The 18330-nt window shown below is 52.0% G+C and overlaps 1 protein-coding gene across 1 annotated transcript in view; it reads left to right on the top strand.

Moving 5' to 3' along the window:
- Aldh1l2 (aldehyde dehydrogenase 1 family member L2) overlaps positions 1-7059 on the top strand; it is a 41165-nt gene extending 34106 nt beyond the window's left edge. The window contains exons 20-23 of the mRNA XM_063255492.1: positions 767-932; positions 2845-2950; positions 5801-6000; positions 6841-7059. Of these exons, the coding sequence (XP_063111562.1) occupies positions 767-932; positions 2845-2950; positions 5801-6000; positions 6841-6896 (528 nt within the window). The 3' untranslated portion in view covers positions 6897-7059. The remainder of the gene's footprint in view (positions 1-766; positions 933-2844; positions 2951-5800; positions 6001-6840) is intronic.
- Positions 7060-18330: the final 11271 nt, after the last annotated feature.

The raw sequence follows: 18330 nt of genomic DNA, 5'->3' as shown, positions 1-18330 counted from the left end.
TCCAGAGTCTTGTGTACAGTGAGCAAAGAATTTCAAGTGCATACCACAGCTTTTTTTTAACAGCCCCATTTAATTGAAGTTGAGGGGGAAAGGTGTGCTCAGTGGGTGGGTGGGGGGTGGTACCAGGTGGTGGGAAATCAAGGAGGAATATAAATCAAGGTTTTAGTATTAAAAAGATGCATTCCCTGCCTGGGCACCTGTCACTGCGTCTCTGGTTATGCTTGACAAAAGTGATGACAGTGTCCTAAGTCACCTCTGGGGTGTCTCATGTGCATGTTATTTCCATCGTTTGCTCTGTTATATGTATGACATGCGGCCTCTGTGTATGAGGTGTTTGTGAGTTTTGAATTATAAAGAACTCCATCCATTGTGAAGCACTCAGTGACCTTGGAGGGGAAAGGTCCCTGTGGGTCAGACTGCTGGACCAGCGCATGTGTGCTCAGGCCTGGAGCTGCAGACTTCTCCAGGTCTCTCCCCACAGTGGAGGGAGGCTGGGCTGGGGTGTCGCCCAAGTTCAGGTGCACAGATGGGGAGTGTTCCCAGGGGTGCAGTCTACACTAGCTCTGTGCACTGGGACAAGTCACTAGCCTCTCTGGGCCTCTGTTTATTCTTCTGTAAGATGGAGACTAGCCACTCTGTCTTACACCTGTGAGTGTCAGTGGGGACACATCTCTCACAGCTTCGCACCCCCCGGGCAGCGAGGGAGCTGGGGTGTCCATCACCATTACTAACAGTGAATCCTGTTTTGTGGGCTGGCGACATCCAGGTGGAAGAAATTAAAAAGATGAAGATTGGCGACCCGCTTGACAGATCTACAGATCACGGGCCCCAGAACCACCAGGCCCATCTGGAAAAGCTGCTGCAGTACTGCGAGGCCGGGGTGAAAGAGGGGGCCACCTTGGTGTACGGAGGGAGGCAGGTCCAGAGGCCAGGTAAGACCCCCGCGGGTGATGGGCACCTGGCTCTTTACTAGGGAGCCAGTGGTAACCGTGTTCACTGTAGCACCATCTTCCAGGCATTGCGAAAGTGGACGGTGGCCTTTATAACACGCTCAGAGGACTTAGTTGCTGCCCCCATCTATGAGTACAGGCTGTGGCACCTTGGATTGCACAGCTCTCCCGTGCCTGTTCCTCCTCTGTGGGATGGGATGGACTGTGAACACTCTGCAAGGCCGTGTATATGACAGCGTGGTGTGACGGGCGCTCGGCCCCTGCCCTGGTGCTCAGACAGTGTGGCAGGCCTGGGGCCCCGGGTTCTTTCTTGCCACTTTGAGATTTAACCCCAGCCAGCAGAGGCTGCGAAGGACCCGTGACTGAGATCTGTAGGTGCTCGATGGTAACGTTCTCGAAGGAGAGACAGAAACTCCCTCCTGTCACAGGCAGACCTCACTCTGAACACTGACATATAATTACGAGAGAGACTGGGTTACCCGCTGTTTCGTGTATGAACTGGATTCCTGGCTTACTGCAAAGTCCATAGAGGAGATTCTGTTTTTTTATAGAAGAATCTCTGCAAATGAACGTAGACAAAAATGATAGGGAAAAAATCCCCATTTTTGCCCTTCTTTAATGGATGAAATAATTGATTCAGGAAATGTGTAAATTGAGCAAGACAGTACTTAGGGAAATGGCTGACAGGGACCTGCTGTCTGCAAAGGCGACAGCCCCGAGGCTGCTTGCCAGTCACGAGGGGGAAACGCAGCCCCTGTGGAAGGGCCGGGTGGTCACCACCTGAAGCCCGGCTCAGTCTGAGCGTCGGCGAGAGACACTGGGTGAGTGTGTCTCCCTCCTGGGGGGCACGGCGTGTAACACACGGCAGCACCTCTGATGTGTCCTTGCCGGAGAGACTTGGCCTGAAAATAGTCACAGCCCCAGGTCAAACCTCCGGTGTCCATGAGATGGGGCAACGTAGGGAGTTGCTGTGTATAGGCACAGCCCAGAAATGGTGCTGGACATGGGTGATCGTCGGGGACAGTGTTTACTCACAAAGAACTGTTTCCTTAAGGATGGCTAAGACAGTACATTTTACGTTTTATGTAAAAAGAATGAGAAAAAGAAGATGGCATAGAGAAACCCGTACCGCTCCAAGGAAGGAATGACATTTAAAACTCAAGATATCCCACCGGGCAGCTTGCCCTGTCCCGTCAGCAAGGCGGGCAAAAGAAAAATAAACACGCAAATCCAGGGCTATTTAGGTTAAGACACTCCAGAAATTCAACCACAAGCGCAGTGTGTACAGCTTACATGAGTTCTAATTCACGTGAGTTCATTGTTGAAAAAGAAAAAGACATTTTTCAAACAATAAAATGTAAATAAAAGTAAAACTATAAACGAAAGTGGAGAATGAGCATAAATTTTGCTCAGCGGGACACCATGTTGTGACTGTTTTTTAAAGCCCTGCTTTTAACTGGCCTGCACTAAAGTACTTGGGAGTGAAAATTATATCGGGATCTTGCTTTAAAATACTTCATCGAGGTCAGGATAAATCAAACATAGCAAAAAAGGATGATTTATTTTGCTAGTATATTATTTTTACTTTTACATGTATTTGAAATTTCCATAATAAATGAATTAAAAGTAAGAACCCAGAGGCCAGGCTGTTAGCTCAGCGGGGGCACACAGGTGTTTGCTGCCAAGTGTGAGGTCATGAGCTTGATCCTTCAAGTAAAAAAAACCTTAATAAAAAAAAAAAGAACCTAGGAATCCCAGTGCTCAGTAGAGGTATGAGCCTCCTCTCTGTTTTACTGAGCCAGGGAGGAAACCGTAATGGAATTAATAAAGAATTATCCATTGCAAACGACTTAACCTCTAATTGATATGCTTTTCTTCTTTATTTCCGAAAAAGGCTTTTTTATGGAACCCACTGTGTTCACAGACGTAGAAGACCACATGTTCCTCGCCAAAGAGGAGTCCTTTGGGCCCATTATGGTCATTTCTAAGTTCCCAAATGGGTATGTTCTTCAGAGGCCTTTGCACCGGACGGCCCCCATCCTGTGTGACCCAGTGACCACATCCTTCTCCCCCGATGCTAGATTAGCTTAATTGGACAATTAGAAGCATCTGTGTGTTGCTAACCAGCTGTGGAACCTAATGTGTTTTAACATCTCCTTGTTTTGTTAATGACTGTCATGAGGCAGCTGATTAAATTTCAGTTTCTGTACAGGCAACATTTGAAATGTTGTCAAAAAACAGAGAGGGCTAGGTTTCCCATTTACATTCCTGTGGAAGGAAACCAGGAAAATCTGATTTTCCCAAAGAGACAGAGCTACTATCATCAAGGAAGACGGCCCCAGAAGCCTGATGCTCAGCTATTTAGAGAAATGATCACAGTCCACCAGGCGTGATTGTAATCCCAGGACTGGGAAGGCTGAGGCAGGAGGATCATCAGGAGTTCAAGACCAATCCAACGACACAGCAAGATCCTATCCTAAAAAAGGAATGAAAACACCAGTCCTCAGTTACTATGAACTGTAAACGTATGCTGGTTGTGACAGGACCCAAATCTGTCCCTCATGTCCTCATAGGGAAGTGGGTCCTGTAGTCACCGAGGTCAAACTGAACACTGGTGTCTTGTGGCAGACTGCACAGAGGTGTTTAGATGGCTTTGGGTTTCTTTCACCTGCAAGGAGCTGGGAAAGGATGAACTGGGACTTGGAAAGGCTTTTCAGGCACTGGGACACACCGCTGTGAGAAGGGGCACAGAGCTGGGCCGCAGAAAGGGGCCCAAGGGTGCCCACCGGTGCCTCCCTGTCCTTCCAGACCCCCAAAGGTGGGCCCAGGTGAGCACATGGACTGTGTTTGGAGCCCCCGTCCTCTCGGAGCTTCCTCCAGTGGGTGCCCGGAGGACGTGCCCTCTGTCTCTGGTCTTCCTCTGTGAGCTCCGGCCAGATATTCAGCCACTCTGCACCTCAGTTTCTTCTCTTGAGAAACATGGTTAATGATCACCCCTGTCTCTGGGGGCCGTTCTGAGGATGAAGAAAGTCAGCACTTGTGGGGCTGCTGTTGCCAGGAAGCTGGCTGTCCCCCTAAGAGTGGACAGAGAAGCAGAGCTGCAGCATGTGACGGTGGGGACTCGTAAGGCGGCTCCGGCCTCTTGCCCGCTCATACCTTGGGGTCCCTGCCATGTGCAGTGCACCCAGATGTGTGAGCTCGAGGAGTCCCAGTTCTTCCCAAGCTGGGATGCGGATTTCCTGTGCCAGTTCGATGCTTTCCCGGTGCTCCCCCCTCCCCGAGAATCCCGCTGCCGACGCCGTGCTGAATCCCTGCTGTCTCTCCATGACACAGCATAGCTGCTTTTCCTTCCGGCTTTGGAACTGACCCTGTCTTTGCTGAGGCAGGAGATGAGATGGGTGCCACCCGTTCTGTGACTATTTCTGGAGATTCCGTGCCTTTTTCAGCATCAGGGGCACGGAGCGAAAGGGGAGATGGGCTGTGGGGGGCTCCTGGGAACCAGGCTCTCCTCTGACTTGGGGAGGCATGCCGAGCTGGCTCTCCTGGCTCAGTCCACATCTACACTCCCGCCAACCTCAGAGTGGTGAAGTCTTAGAAAACTGTGCTGAACAGAGACAAACACTTTCCCTGCCTCTGTCCCATAAACAACACAGCAGCACGTTATTGCTGGAGCATTTACATTGCTCTGTGCTCAGTCAGGATCTGGAGATGCTGCGAAGTGTGCATCAGGGTGTGCACAGGTCAGAGGCAAACACGACGCCATTGATATCAGGGACTAGGAGGCGAGAGCATCCAGAGATTCGGGTGTCTGCAGGGTCCCAGAACCGCTCTTTCAGACACTGAAGACCATGCCATTGGGAGTCCAGAGGCAGAGATGACCACACCTTTTCCAGGGAGTCCTTGATAAGCCTGCGTCCCTGACGCCCTCTCGCCCGATGACCGTCAGACATCCACAGTATAAAGAGCTGTCCCGTTCGCCTTGGCCTTTGGGAGCACCCCACCTCCAGCTCCCACGAGGTGAACCACCAACATGGGAAGAGCTAAACCAGCACTGCAGAGCTGGCTGTCCCTGAAGTCTGAGTCCGAGGACCTGTGCTCCCACCCGCACCGGAGCAGAGCTGACCTCCACTCGGCACCCGTCCATCTTTCTTGCACTGAGTCCCTCCCTTGTTGCTGTTGGTTTTTCCCAGACTAAGTGGAGGCGGGGCAGAGGCAGCGTGTGCTAGGCTCACAGGGCTGCTCAGGGCCTTCCGCACCTCCACCCGGGCTGCCCGCTCTGCCTGGGCTGGTGAGGCCCTGACACCCTGCACGGGGCGCCAGGGGGCGGAGACCAGATATGGGAGGAACACAGTGGAGGCTCCAGAAGGGCAGAAGTGGGGCACAGAGGGGAGGGCCAGGGAGGGTGAGCAGGGTAACCCTGAGAAAGACTGCAAGATGACCTCGGATTGGATTTTAAAAGGCATTGCACGATAGAGGCAGACAAATAGAAATATTGCAGTTCTGACACTTCACTGGGTCTTTCAGTGTCAGACTGGAACGTTTAGTTCATATAAATTTAGGCAGGTGGCAGGAAGTTTTCCTGGTCCTAGCACAGAGGAAAGATGCTAGAGCATACACTGGAATACTGTGCATTACATTTAATGGAGGATTTTGTTTTATTTTATTGTTTTGAGACAGATCCTGGCTATGTAGTGCAGGGTACCTCAAATTAACCACATAGCCCAGGCTGCTCTCAAATGCACAGTGACCCCCCCTGCCTCAGCCTCCTGAATGCTGGGATCACAGGCGTGCACCACCTCTCCCAGCAATATCCAATCACGTTTTCTTCTCTTCCCTAAAACGTCTCGCAGGGACATCGACGGTGTGCTACAGCGAGCGAACAACACGGAGTATGGTTTGGCCTCAGGGGTTTTCACAAGAGACATAAACAAAGCCATGTATGTGAGCGAGAGACTGGACGCCGGGACCGTGTTCATCAACACATACAACAAGACCGACGTGGCCGCCCCATTCGGCGGAGTAAAGCAGTCCGGCTTCGGGAAAGACTTGGGTAAGGAAGGTCTGCTCGTCTCCCACATGGGAAAACCACAAATAAAGAAAGAACTTCTTGTGAGCTGCTCTGAAGGGCGCTTCCTGCCTGGCATGTAGATGTGGGCTCACAAGAGTGTTGCCTTTTGAGAAACATTAAACAGTAACTGGGTAGAGTAGTGCGTGATACAATCTCAGCGCTCAGGAAGCTGAGGCAGGTGGTTCTCCATGAGTCTGAGGCCAGCCCGGGCTTCACAGTGAGTTCAAGGTCAGCCTGAACTACAGAGGGAGACTGCATCAGCAAACAAAGCCCCAAATGTCACCCAGGATTTGGAGGCAGATTTACTGATGTCAGCGGGCACTGATCTCAAAAAATGTCAGGCCCCAGCGGCTCAGGGAGGGAGACAGAATGGCTGCCAGCGGGGGATTGGTTTGTGCAGTGTGCATCATAGTGACAGCTGTTTCTGGGAAACAGAGGTAACAGGAACTGTAGCCGGAACGGAAGTAAACTGGAGGTTGCATGGGAAACAAGGGGGGCCATTTTCGGAAATAGGACTCAAAGAAAGAAAGAAAAAAACCCCACCAAAATAATAAACAATCTGGGAAACACTGCCCCCTCCCCTTCCACAGTCTGATGAGAACATACCATGTATTTGTGTATTTATTTTTGTCTTTTTGAGAGAGGGTTTGGCTGTGTAGTTCAGGCTGACTTTGAGCTCACTTTGTAGCCAAGGCTGGCCTCAACCTTGCCGTAATCCTCCTGCCTCAGCCTCCTGAGTGCTGGGATAACAGGCATGCACCACTTTACTCAGCGAGCGTACAATTTTGATCACAGTCTTTCAGCTTCTCTTCTCTTCCCTAGGTGAAGAAGCCCTAAATGAATACCTCAAGACAAAGACAGTGACACTGGAGTATTAGGCAGTGCTATCCCCTGGAATCCTCGGCTCCTTACCTGTCCACAAGAGGCAGGAGGGCCCAGACTCGAGCTTAAAACACATCCACGGTCAACAGGGAGTGTTTAGTCACTGATCATTTGCCCACGTGCCTGAGTATTTTCTAATCCACATTTTCTGCCTTCAAATGCTTTGTCCTCGTCGTGTTTATTTCTAAGATGCCCTGGCACCTTTTCCTACAAAGACACACCGGCCCGCAGCCCACCTTCAAAGTGTCAGCTGGGGCAGCTGCACCACACACAGTGCCTGGGTCAGGACCTGCGTGCCTGTGTGCGGGTTTTCACATCAGATCAAGGAGTTCCCTTATTCTGCTTTCCAGGAATAATCTCCCTCGAAGGGATGCGAAGGGAGTCCTGACTTGCTATTCGGGCTAAGATCCACCGTTGTGCCTTTGCTATTCTGTTTGTTAACCCTGTGCTGGGTGATCAGCTGCCCGCAAACCCTTTTTGCAAATTTACCTGCCGGGGGGAGGCGCTCTTTGTGTTCTGAGTATACAGAAACTAACGTGGTCTTTGGCCCCACGTGGCTCCCATGCTGGTCACAGCTTTTAAGGTGAATTTTGTAGTAGGGTAAAGGACGTAAAGCCAAACTCACCTGAGCCACCCAGGGGCCATGCAGCACGAGAATCATTTACCCCACGTGCTAGCCCTGGTTCCTTTTGTGCAAAATGGACTGGAAGATCTTCCTCGCGGCGTCACGGTGCACACACCGGGCAGTAACAGTACCGAACCGATGTTTTCCTCCACACTACATTAAACACGCACGAAGCTAGGTGGACTAGATGCCTTTCAGTTCCTGGACTGCTCTCATCTGCTATCCCCAGGCCACCTCCTAGAAGCCCAGCTCTGTGGGGACATCAAGGCAGAAGCCGTGGCACCCCTGCCCAGACCCAGTACCCACACTGAGTGGGGCTGCTCTGCGTAGGGTTCTCACCCCGAACCCTGTGTTCCCCATCTGGCACTGATGCTGGGTCACCTCTTCCTCCCCGGGGTGGGCACTGGCTCTGTGACCCTGCAGCCGTCATCCGCTGAGGGCTTCCTGAGTGCCGAGTACCAGACAAGAATGTTTCCAGCCTCCCCGGGGTTCACTGCTGCCCTCTGAGAAAATGAGAGCGTCCAGGAGCTCTCTGTACAGCCTGCACCTATCAGGAGGACGGCCACAGCCGCCCGGGGCCCTGATCCTTCCCTCCCCCGTCCAGTCCAAAGCCTAAGTCACACGCTGTCACTCCTTCGCCCAAGTAAGTGCACGGGTATCCCACGTTTGCTTTAGAAGGAAGCCCAGGGTATCCTGTGTCCTGCCCACGCCGCCCTGGCTGCCCTGAGGCCCCCCTGCAGACCACGCATCCCTCCCCCGGCCTCTGTCCTGACCTCTTCCCCCTCCCGCAGCAGCTCTGGGAGAGGTCCACCGAGCTCCTGCCTATGCGGTGCTCAGGGGTGCACTTGCAGCACGCGCAGACACGCATGCATAAATAATCTCTCCCAGGCCGACTCCAGGGTACCAGTCTGACTTCATCAAACTCGAAGCTGGGAGGAGATGTGGGCAATCCACACTGGCAAGCCAGCCAGCCTCAGCCAGCAGGCAACTGCTGCTCCCTGCCCGCACTTCCCGCAGGGCACTGCTCAGACCCGGTCCCCAAGGGCTCTACCCACACAGCGCACGCTTCCCCCCTCCTCACCTGCTCCATCCCGCAGGACTCAGGAAACCAGCGGGCCCACAGGGCCTGGCCATGCATACTTCAGCACCGCACCTCCTGCACCCAACCTGCAAGGGGCGCCCCATACACACGTGTTCCCCCATGGAGAAGAAACCCCCCAAACCGCAGCGCTGAGTACTCAGTCTCTGCAGCAGAGCCCTAACCAAGTCCAGGGCCCTGGGTTCCCAGTGCCTGACTGGGTCCCTGGGGCAAGAATAGTAAGCATGCACTAAATATTTCTCCAACTAAAAAATCAGCAGAACAGGTCAGGGGTGCAAGAGCTTGGTGGATGTGGCCAGAGCCAGGAGAGGAGGAGAGTGGATTCTCCACACTGCTGTCCGGGAAGTAAAGCTGCGGAGGAAACCAGGGCTGGGGCATGGCAGAGGAGGGTAACGGGGTGGCATCATTCCTGACGAATGGCATTCACGTCATCCTAGATGATTAAGTCGTATGGAAAACGTACAGAAGTGGGGAGGTGAGGCTCCATCGGGTCCTTCACACAGCCATAACGCAGGTGCTCAGATGGTTCCACATTTCAGTGAACACACTTCTGACAGATTCAGTGTCACCTCGTGTGATCTGCTCTTCAATTAGTAGCCAGGAATAGTGGTGCACTCACGAGGCTGAGGCAGGAGGGTCATTGTGAATTCAATGCTGGCCTGGGCTACGTAGTCACCTCAGGGTCACCCTGCCTCAAAAATAGTCCTTTTTTTTTTTTAATGAATGAAAGGGAAACTAAAGGTATTTTTCCTTCGTTACAACTTCCTCATTTGTGCAGACATTCTTTTCTATAATTTTGCCTGAGGCTCAGATCTTGAAAGACCACCAGGAGCCCGGGGTTTGGCATACGACTGTCATTCCAGGGCTCGGGGAGCCTGCGGCAGGAGGGTGGCAAGCCTGCGCCAGGCTGGGTCAAGCAGTGATTTTGTAGTGTTGTGTCCTAAAGGCAGAACTATAAAGCCCGGGGCTGTAGCTCAGTGCGAAGGCCCTGGCTTCAACCGCCATACCAAGGGGAAACAGAGAGTTCCTGGGACAGCGATTCCCATTCCTGCAGGCTGTCTTACTTATCTTTTGCCGTGGAACTGTGACAGAGAAGTTAAAAATCAATGTTTCATTCTCTGCTAAGACAAGAGCCCACCACATACTCAGACCATGAGACTCAGTTAGCCTGAGCTGACCATGCCAACTCCAACTCGGAGACAGCCCAACCTGACTCCTTCTGACCACATCCATCTGCCTGCCCGCACTGATGATCAAGGTGTAAATGGATTCTATTTTCAAGACTGTCCAACTGAGATAAACTAGTCAAAGATGTGCTTAGTTTCCACCACCCCTTAGCCCCAGCTCCCTCCCTGTTTCCCCCGCCTTATGATAAACAGCCCCGTGACTAAGCTGCCCAACACAAACCTGCCCGACACCATAGGACCCGATTCAAGTAACCAGTTATATGAGAACCTGCTGTCAGCTTCTGTACATCCTGCCTACAAGACATGTGCTTCTGTTCCACTCAGCTGGGGCTGGCGATTTGGACTTGGTCCCGCCAGCCTGCTTGCATAACAAACAGTGGCCTTCCAGCTCCTCTGTGCAAAGGGTCTTCCATTTGGTTTGATGTCAGATTTCTGCAACAGAACCTAAGACTGCTCACCTCAGGACTTACACAGCACACGCCTCTTTCTCAGCCACTGTGGCCCGAATCCTGTGTGCCCGTGAGTCCAAGCCTCCGAGGACTGCAGGCCTTGCTGAGGAGCTTTGGAGGCTGAAGTCCTGCTTCCAGCTCTCAGACAGGAGCTATCAGGATCCACTCCTCGGGGCACTGGAGCAGGTGCTGGTCCTCCCTGCATGGAGCTGGAGGCTAATTTGTGTTTTTCATCCTACTGAGGATTGAACCGACAGCCTGACCTACAACCCCAGGCCTTTTGGATTTATTTCTTTATTACATTTGAGGTGAAGTTTTGTGATGTCTCTAAATATCCCAGGTTGCCTTGAGGATGAAATCCTCCTGGCTCAGCCTCCCAGAGTGTTAGGACTCCAGCATATACCACTACTCCCAGATTGAAGACCGACTTCTCTTGGACAAGTGCACGTCACCAGAAGGGAACCTTTCCGAAGCATGTTCCCAGTAAGTCAGCTGGCTTTGCTCAGAAGGAGAAGAGGTGGAACAGTCTTCCCAGCCAAATCCCAGAAGCAGCAGTGCATCGTACACCACTCGTTAGAAGTCATTCTGTAGACGGAGCTCACACTAAGAGGAGAGAGCTGCTGAAGGACGTAAGTCCTTGGACAGGGAACAGCTGGGCTAGCCTGTTTCACTTTGGTTTATTCTAGCTCACAGTTTGTTGAGGATTCAGTCTGCAATTGGCTGGCTACGAGACATGGGGCCTGGCAGAGGAGAAACGGTCCATGGCGGGCAGTGGGAGGCAGAGATCCAGGGAGGAGGGACACAGGCCCTCGGGTTTGCTGCTGTGACCCACTCTTCCGCCCAGGTTACGCCTCCCAGCATATGAGCTATGAAGTCACCCATGGTCTGACGCTCACTGACCTGATTCCATCACCTCCCCCACCCCATCTCGGAACACATGAAGCTTTATGTAGAACGCTCAGATATTTCCTTCACTGCAGCCATAAAGTTCTGCGTATCCTAGGAAAGGATGTGCTGAGAGCTGAACCCATGCCAGTAGGATTTCTGGCACAAAAAAGAAATAAAATAAAATCCTCTATATAATGGTATAGATTCAAAATGGCAAAGATCTGCTAAAGTAATTACCAAATATAAAAACAAGCAAGGAAACATTCTCTTTATTTTTAGTTTTATTTTGAGGCAGGGTATCACTGCGTAGTCAGGCTGGCCTTGAACCCACTGTACGTCCTGTCTGGCCCCGAACTCCTGGTGATCCTGCTTTATTCTCCCAATGGCGAGTTATACAGGCATTCGACACCATATCTAGCTCCACAAAACATTCTTCAAAAGTAAAACAAAACAAAATGAAACGCCACAGACAAAAGACTTCAGAGCCCGTGGAGCGCTGCGGGTCACACTGCTCAGTGGCTCCTTCCTCCTGTGTGACCAAGGGCCATTCCTGGGAAGTGACCTCGGGGGGAGCCCCGAGGACGCCTGGTGCTAACTGCACTCCATGGAGTCCAGCCTGGATGACCGTCCTGTAGGCCTCACCACCCTGGTGACAGCAGAGCCCCATGGAGACTCTCAGCCAGGCCGGGGTTCCCGGGAAGACGATCATCGTCCTCCTCTTGGTGTGACCGCTCTGCTGGGCCAGAAACCCTTGCTGCATGTCTTCTCAGTGACACTGGACCTGAGTCCTTCCAGAGCAAACACTCCGTGGCCAGGACTCCCAGCCCTCCAGCCCTCCTGGGCCTTCACTGCTGCAGCTCCGTTCCCTTGCCCGGCTGTCCCGTCCCAAGCTTTCTCTGCACTCTCAGGGTGCAGGCAGGAGGCTCACACTGCCTCCTGCACCGTGGGTGCCACCTGAGGTGCAGCCATCCTGGGGAGCCAGTACAGGCGGGTGCTGTGGGAGGTGCTGAGGGGTGAGGACTCCGGGGCTCTGGGTGGGCTCTGACTCCTGAGGTCTCACTGGCTTCCTGTTAGGAGCTGGTGTGAGCAGTGGGCAGAAGGGGTAGGCAGGGGGACAGCGCTCGGGGTCTTCCCTGCTTAGATCCCATGCACCCCCAAGACAAAGCCCAGGAACTGATGGGCAGCCCAGACTGAGTCTTCAAAACATTCCCATCGCTTGGTCTTCCAAAGCAGGGTAGCACTTACCCATTTAAGTGTGAGAACAACAAGAATTCCATTAAATAAATGAATAAATAAATATACTGGTGTTCATGTTTCCTGGATGATGTAGCAAAACTATCCAGTGCTGGTGGTCAACATGTTCTCAAAAACACTTAGGAGATTGACACACTGTCATCCCAGATGTTGGGAGGCTGAGGCAGGAGGATCACCATGAGCTCAAGGCCTACTTGGGGTCAGCATGAAAACATAGCAACATCAGGTCTAAAGTAAGCAAGCAAACAAAAACATGCTAACTGTTTTGGCAGTTTCAGCTGGAAAACATGAGTGGTGCAGGTGAGAAAATTGCAAGCTCAGGGCCAGGCGGAGCCCCTCCTCGAGATACTGTCTTAAAATGCCTCTCCGAAAAGGGGCTGCACACGGAGGAGAGTGGTACAGAGCTAGCACCGCAGGCATCGGGTCCTGAGTTCGGTCCCCACTCCAACAACTGTGTGGGTGACACAGGTGTGACCATGGGAGAGCATTCGTACTTTTTGTCTTTAGAGACAGACTCTCAGCATGTAGTTCAGGCTGGCAGTGACCTTCCTGCCTCAGCCTCCTGAGCCCTGGGACCACAGGTGTGCAATACTCTTTCAAGTACTTTGGAGGAAGTGCTGACCCCCCCAGTCCTGCATATTCTCTTTCGGTAGAACAAGATCCTGGAGACTGCATGCTTGTGCTGGGCTGGTGATGCCAGTGGAGAAGGTGTGTGATGTTGGAGGTTTCAGGGTCGCTCTCCCACAGAGTCCACATGTGCACAATTCGGGATGAAGCAGCCAGCGCTGCGGGCTGTGGAGACGACTTCCTGGGTCCACTTGGGACTCCCCCAGGGCGGGCTGGGCTTCAGCCTGGTCCCTGTAATCTTGACTCTGGGAACAAGCAGGCCTGATGCGGATCCTCCCGGAATCCCTGCCTGAGGCTGTGTCTGCTCCCAGGAATGTGGCCTGGAGCTGGGCATGGTGGCCCTCGCTTGTCCTCCCTGCAGTCAGAGGCTGAGGCAGGAGGATCATGAGTTCGAAGACAGCCTGGGCCACACAGTGAGTTGGAGGCCAGCCTGCACTCCAGGAGACCCTGTCTCAAAACACCAAACCAAATAGAATGCTGATGTGAACAAATGAATGAATAAGTACCCAGGAAAAGAGAAAACTGTGTCTCCGAGTAGAATATCAGCTGACACACAGAGAAGACAAGAAAGACGGATCCTTACTGCAGGGGACAGCTTGGGAGAGAAGCCTTAGTGAGGGACAGTGTGTGTCCACATGTCCCGGGAGGCCTGTCAGCCCAGAGAAGGGGGAGCAGGTTCACAGTTCAGGGCCTGCCAGGATGCCTCCTTCACCACGTGGTCAGCCCTGACCTCCCCAGGGTCAGACTCACCCCCATCGCTGCCTCCCGCTGTGACCCAGGGAAGGACCAGTGTCACCACAGTATCTTGTGGAGAACGTCCAGCCTGAATTTAAGCATGAGGAAGTACCCGAGAGACCTCAGGCGAGTACTCTGAGATTATCTCCTACCAAAATGTCGAAGGCATCCTGAGTGTGCCGGTGCATACCTGTCTTCCCAGCATTCCAGGAGGCTGATGCAGGAGGATCTAAAAGTGAAAATTAGCCTGAGCAATTCATTTTTGCAGGTTTAGGTATGACTGTCCTTTTTATGAGGAAATACCAGATGGATGTGCGTTGTGGCACATTCTGAAAGTTCTCTGTCTGTATTCCTCAAATATGTCAAAGTCACGCTGGGCATGGTGGGGCTTCCAGCATCCCAGCACTGGGAGAGGCTGAGCCTGGAGGACTCCACAGGGAATTCATTTTAGGTTAAGTTTTAGCTATACCTGGCATTGTCCATTTCATTTTATTTTAGCTTAGTTTAACCTGCTGAGACAGTGTCTTCCTGTTTAGGTCAGTTGGTATTTAACTACTTATGTAGCCCTGGGCGTAATTAACTTAGTGAGACCCACTCTCAAAATTAACGAAAGGGCTGGGGATGTAGGTCAGTGCGAAGGGGCTGGGTTCAATAGCATCAAAATAAAATTCTAATTCATGAAAGACAAAAAAGGAAATGACCATGAAGATCTCACATTTGGGAGAAGTCTGGATGCCTTTTACAGATTACATCTAGGGAGACCCACAAATTCAGAGGACGAATTTTAGGGAGGTGACGTTTTATGGGAATTGTCTTCTCATTGGTGGATCCACCCATGCCTGAGTTCTCCTTCGCACCTCTGGTGGTGGTGGGGCGCTGCTGGGGGGGTAGCTGGAGGCGGGGCATGGATGGGGGCGGGGCATGGATGGGGGCGGGGCCTGGTTGGGCAGGGTCTGGTTGGAGATGGTCACTGGAGGCCTGGCCTGGAAGGGTTTATCTTCCTCCTCAGCTCTTCCTTTCACTGACTGCTTCCAGGCTACCCTGCTGAGTAGCTCTCCTCTACCCAGGCCCGTCCAGCGTCCGCCCCACCTTTCTCCCTAGGAACCACTGACCACGCAAGGACCAAGACCTCTACAACTGTGAGCCAAAGTGAACCTTCTGTCCTTTTATGTTGTGGGTCAGGGGTTGGGTCTCAGCTCTGGGGAGGTGACTCAGACACTGCCCCAAACGGGAGCAAATGCTAAGCAGGACGTTACTGAGACGGCTGAAGTCTGAGTACAGATCCTGGATCCCATAACAGTGCAGTATTCATGCTGAGTTTTCTAGTGTAGATCATCATGCTGTCAGTGTATGAGGCACTATTTCTATGCTTAGGTTTCCCCACTGACGGATGGAGGTTTAAGCAAACATGATTTGTGAAACTTGCCCTTGAATAAGTTTTTAAATGGTTGAGAGACGGGTAGAATAATGACAAAGTGTAAAAATGGACAGACGTATATAACTCAAGACAAAGACCTGATTTCAATGCCCAGCACCAACACACACACACACCCACACACACACACACAATCCAGAATACATACAGAATTTGCATAAACCAATAATCTAAACCCAATTAACCATTTTTAAAGGAAAAGTAAGAGACTTGAATTTACTGGAGTGAAAATGTTCAGATCACCAACAAGCGCATGAAAAACTGTCACCATCACTAATCATTATAGAAATGCAATCCGACACTGTAAGAAAATACAACCCCACACCCCTTAGGATGCCCACTATCAAAAAAGGAAAAGACCAAAAGAGAAAAGAGGGCCCGGGAATTTAGCTCAGCTGCATAATCGCCTGCCTGGCAAACAAGAGGTCATGAGTTCATTCCCTGGTACTGAAAAAGAAAAGAGAGAGAGAGAAGAGAGGGAGAGAGGCTCCCTAGAATGTGGAGAGATCAGAACGCTTGTGCACTGTTGGTGGAAAGATAAAATTGTAAAGAACAGTTTTGTGGGACGTCAAGAAGTAGAACGACCTCATCCTCCCTGCATCTCGGTTCTGGGTGTGAACCCAAAGGCACTGAAAAGCCGGGTCCGGAGGGAATATCTGCAGAACCACGGGAGGTGGAAGCGGCGCGAGGCCTACCAAGGGGAGAACGTGGTCTGCACGCTCCGGGCCTTGCAATAGAAAGGTCGTCGCCGCGTGGGTGAAGCTGAGGACGGGTTTTAAGCGAGAGCCGCGAGGCACAGGGGACCTCGGGGCCCACTTTGTGCCCGACTGAACGCACGGGCAGCAGACGAGCGGGGCCCGGGGGAGGAACACCCGGTCCAGGCCGCCTGCACGCCCCCGTAGCATGAGGCGATGCAGAGGGTGAGAGTGTTCTCCTTTTCTGACCTCTAGGACCCACCATCCTGCGTCCTCTGCACAGCGCCCCCTGCAGCCGGCGCTTCCAGGTTGCCTGCTGCAGGAGCCCAGCCTCGCGGGCTGCTCTCCCTCAACCACGCCGAACCGGCAGATGCGCGCATGCGGAAACCGCCACCCTGCGCGGCCTGGGCCCCGCCCCTCGAAGTCGGAGAAGCCCAAGCAGGAGGGATCGCATCCGCCTCCGCGTCCCCGGCCCCTTCCTCGGCCCCGCCCCCGGCCACGCCCTCGGCCACGCCCACGGCCTAATACCTGGCCTCAGCCTCGCCGCCGGGGCCCCGCCCTGCGCCCCGCCTCCTGTCAGCCCCTCTTTGATTTCCTCCAATCACGATCGTGGCCCCGCCCCCGACCCAGTTTCCTTCTCCCATCAGTCCCTTTCCCCTCCTGCTTCTAGCCTTGGAGTCCAAGGTGAGTCTTGAACCTTCAAGAGTTCTTTGTCCACCTGGAAGGGGGCAAGGGTCTCTGTACAAAGAGCTGCCGCCTGGCGATGGTTGAGGAGGTGTGGGGATCTCAGCTTCCTGGAGGACCCCAGCCCTGGAGCAGCTTAGTGAGACCCTGCCTCAGAAAAATTAAATGAAAGGGGACGCGATGGAGCTCAGCACAAGGCTTGCATTCATTCCCAGTACCACGAAAGCAGTGAGAGGGTAACGTTGGAGCTGGCACAGTTGTGCACATTTGCAGACCCAACATTGAGGAGGCTGAGGCGAGAGGATCAGGAAGTGGAGACCTGGCTGGGCCTCCTCGCAAAGCCCTTGTCTCAGAAAAACAAAAACAAAACAAATAAAGGATAACTTCCTGAAAGACAGCATGTGAGCAGGCTTCGTGGAACCCATTATGTTTCACTGCAGGGTGGGCTGGTGCACGCTGTAGTCCCAGTGTTTGGGAGTCGGAGAAACCAAGACTGTTGGAGTCCGGCAGTTCACGACCAACCTGGGCCTCACAGTGAGACACCCCTCAAAAAATACCCGCCAAGCACAAACTCAGTTGCACATATGCAAAAGCTGCAGTACATCCTGCAGAAACCGCTCGCGTTTAGATGGTGACCAATCCCCTATGACAGTTCCCTTCACTACTTATTCTCTAATAAGTGCTGATACCTGAAAGTTTTTCCAACACTCAAAATTTGCTCAAGTGCCTTTTGTGTAATAGTCAACGTTTGTATTACTTACTTTTTTTTTGAGTCAGGGTTTTACAATATGGTGTAGGGTGGCCTTGAGCTCACTGTGTAGGCTGGATGGCCTCAAACTCATGATCTTCCCGCCTCAGCGTGCTAAAGTGTGAGGACTGTATGCACCACGAATTTTCCCCTTTATTTCTTTTCTTTCTTTCTTTCTCTTTTCTTTCCTTTCCTCCTTTCTTCTTGTCATGCTGGGGACTGAACCCAAGACCTCACACCACGCTACATTCCACCACCATTTGCATCATAATTTTTGAGACAAGATCTTGTGAAGTTTCCTAGGCAATTTAGATGTTTCTGTCTCAGCCTCCCATGTATCTGGGATGAGAGGTGTGTACCACCATGCCCAGCTAAGAGTTTCATCTTTATCCCTGGTTTCACCCATTGGCTGATGAAATGCCCTCCAGTTTTTATTGAACTTGGGGTTCACTGAAATAAATATATCTAACAGTTCTTAGTTTTTATCAAATTGGAGGGTCGATTTTTTTTTAGATTTTGTTTTCTGTCCCTCTTGGTAGTCAGTCACCTTTTTAAAAGAGACTAATGTTATATAACGTTTGGCAGTTGACATTTTCTCACAGGTCCTGTTTGAACTTTGTTTTTTGGATATTTTGCATCATTTTGAACAGTTCCTGTGGTGGCATCTTCCAGCTTGCTACTCCGTTGCAGAATTTAAGAGCCTGGAGAGACGCGGGTGAATCAGGAGGATTATTTACTTAGCTGTACACTTGGCCTAGTGGGTTTCTGTTCAGAAGGGCGGAGCCCTGAATGAAGGAAGGGCTGTAGTTTCATACATACTGTGAAGCAGATTGGTTTTCAGTATTTGTAGCTAAGGATATCTTCATGGTTCTGTTTGGGTGTAACAGGATGTTCTGTGGGCTGGAAGTTATAAAACTTTCTTCCAGGGACAGAAGTGACTGTTTTCTTCTTTCTTAGAACAAAGAACAGCACCTGTAGGGATGTGGAAGCTTGGTAAACTCCGC

This window comes from Cavia porcellus, unplaced genomic scaffold, assembly GCF_034190915.1.
Source record: "Cavia porcellus strain 051 isolate PalLab524CR breed Dunkin Hartley unplaced genomic scaffold, mCavPor4.1 scaffold_8, whole genome shotgun sequence".
Lineage (NCBI taxonomy): Eukaryota > Metazoa > Chordata > Mammalia > Rodentia > Caviidae > Cavia > Cavia porcellus.
The sequence above is the reverse complement of the archived record's forward strand: the minus strand, read 5'-3'. Positions and strand labels throughout refer to the sequence as shown.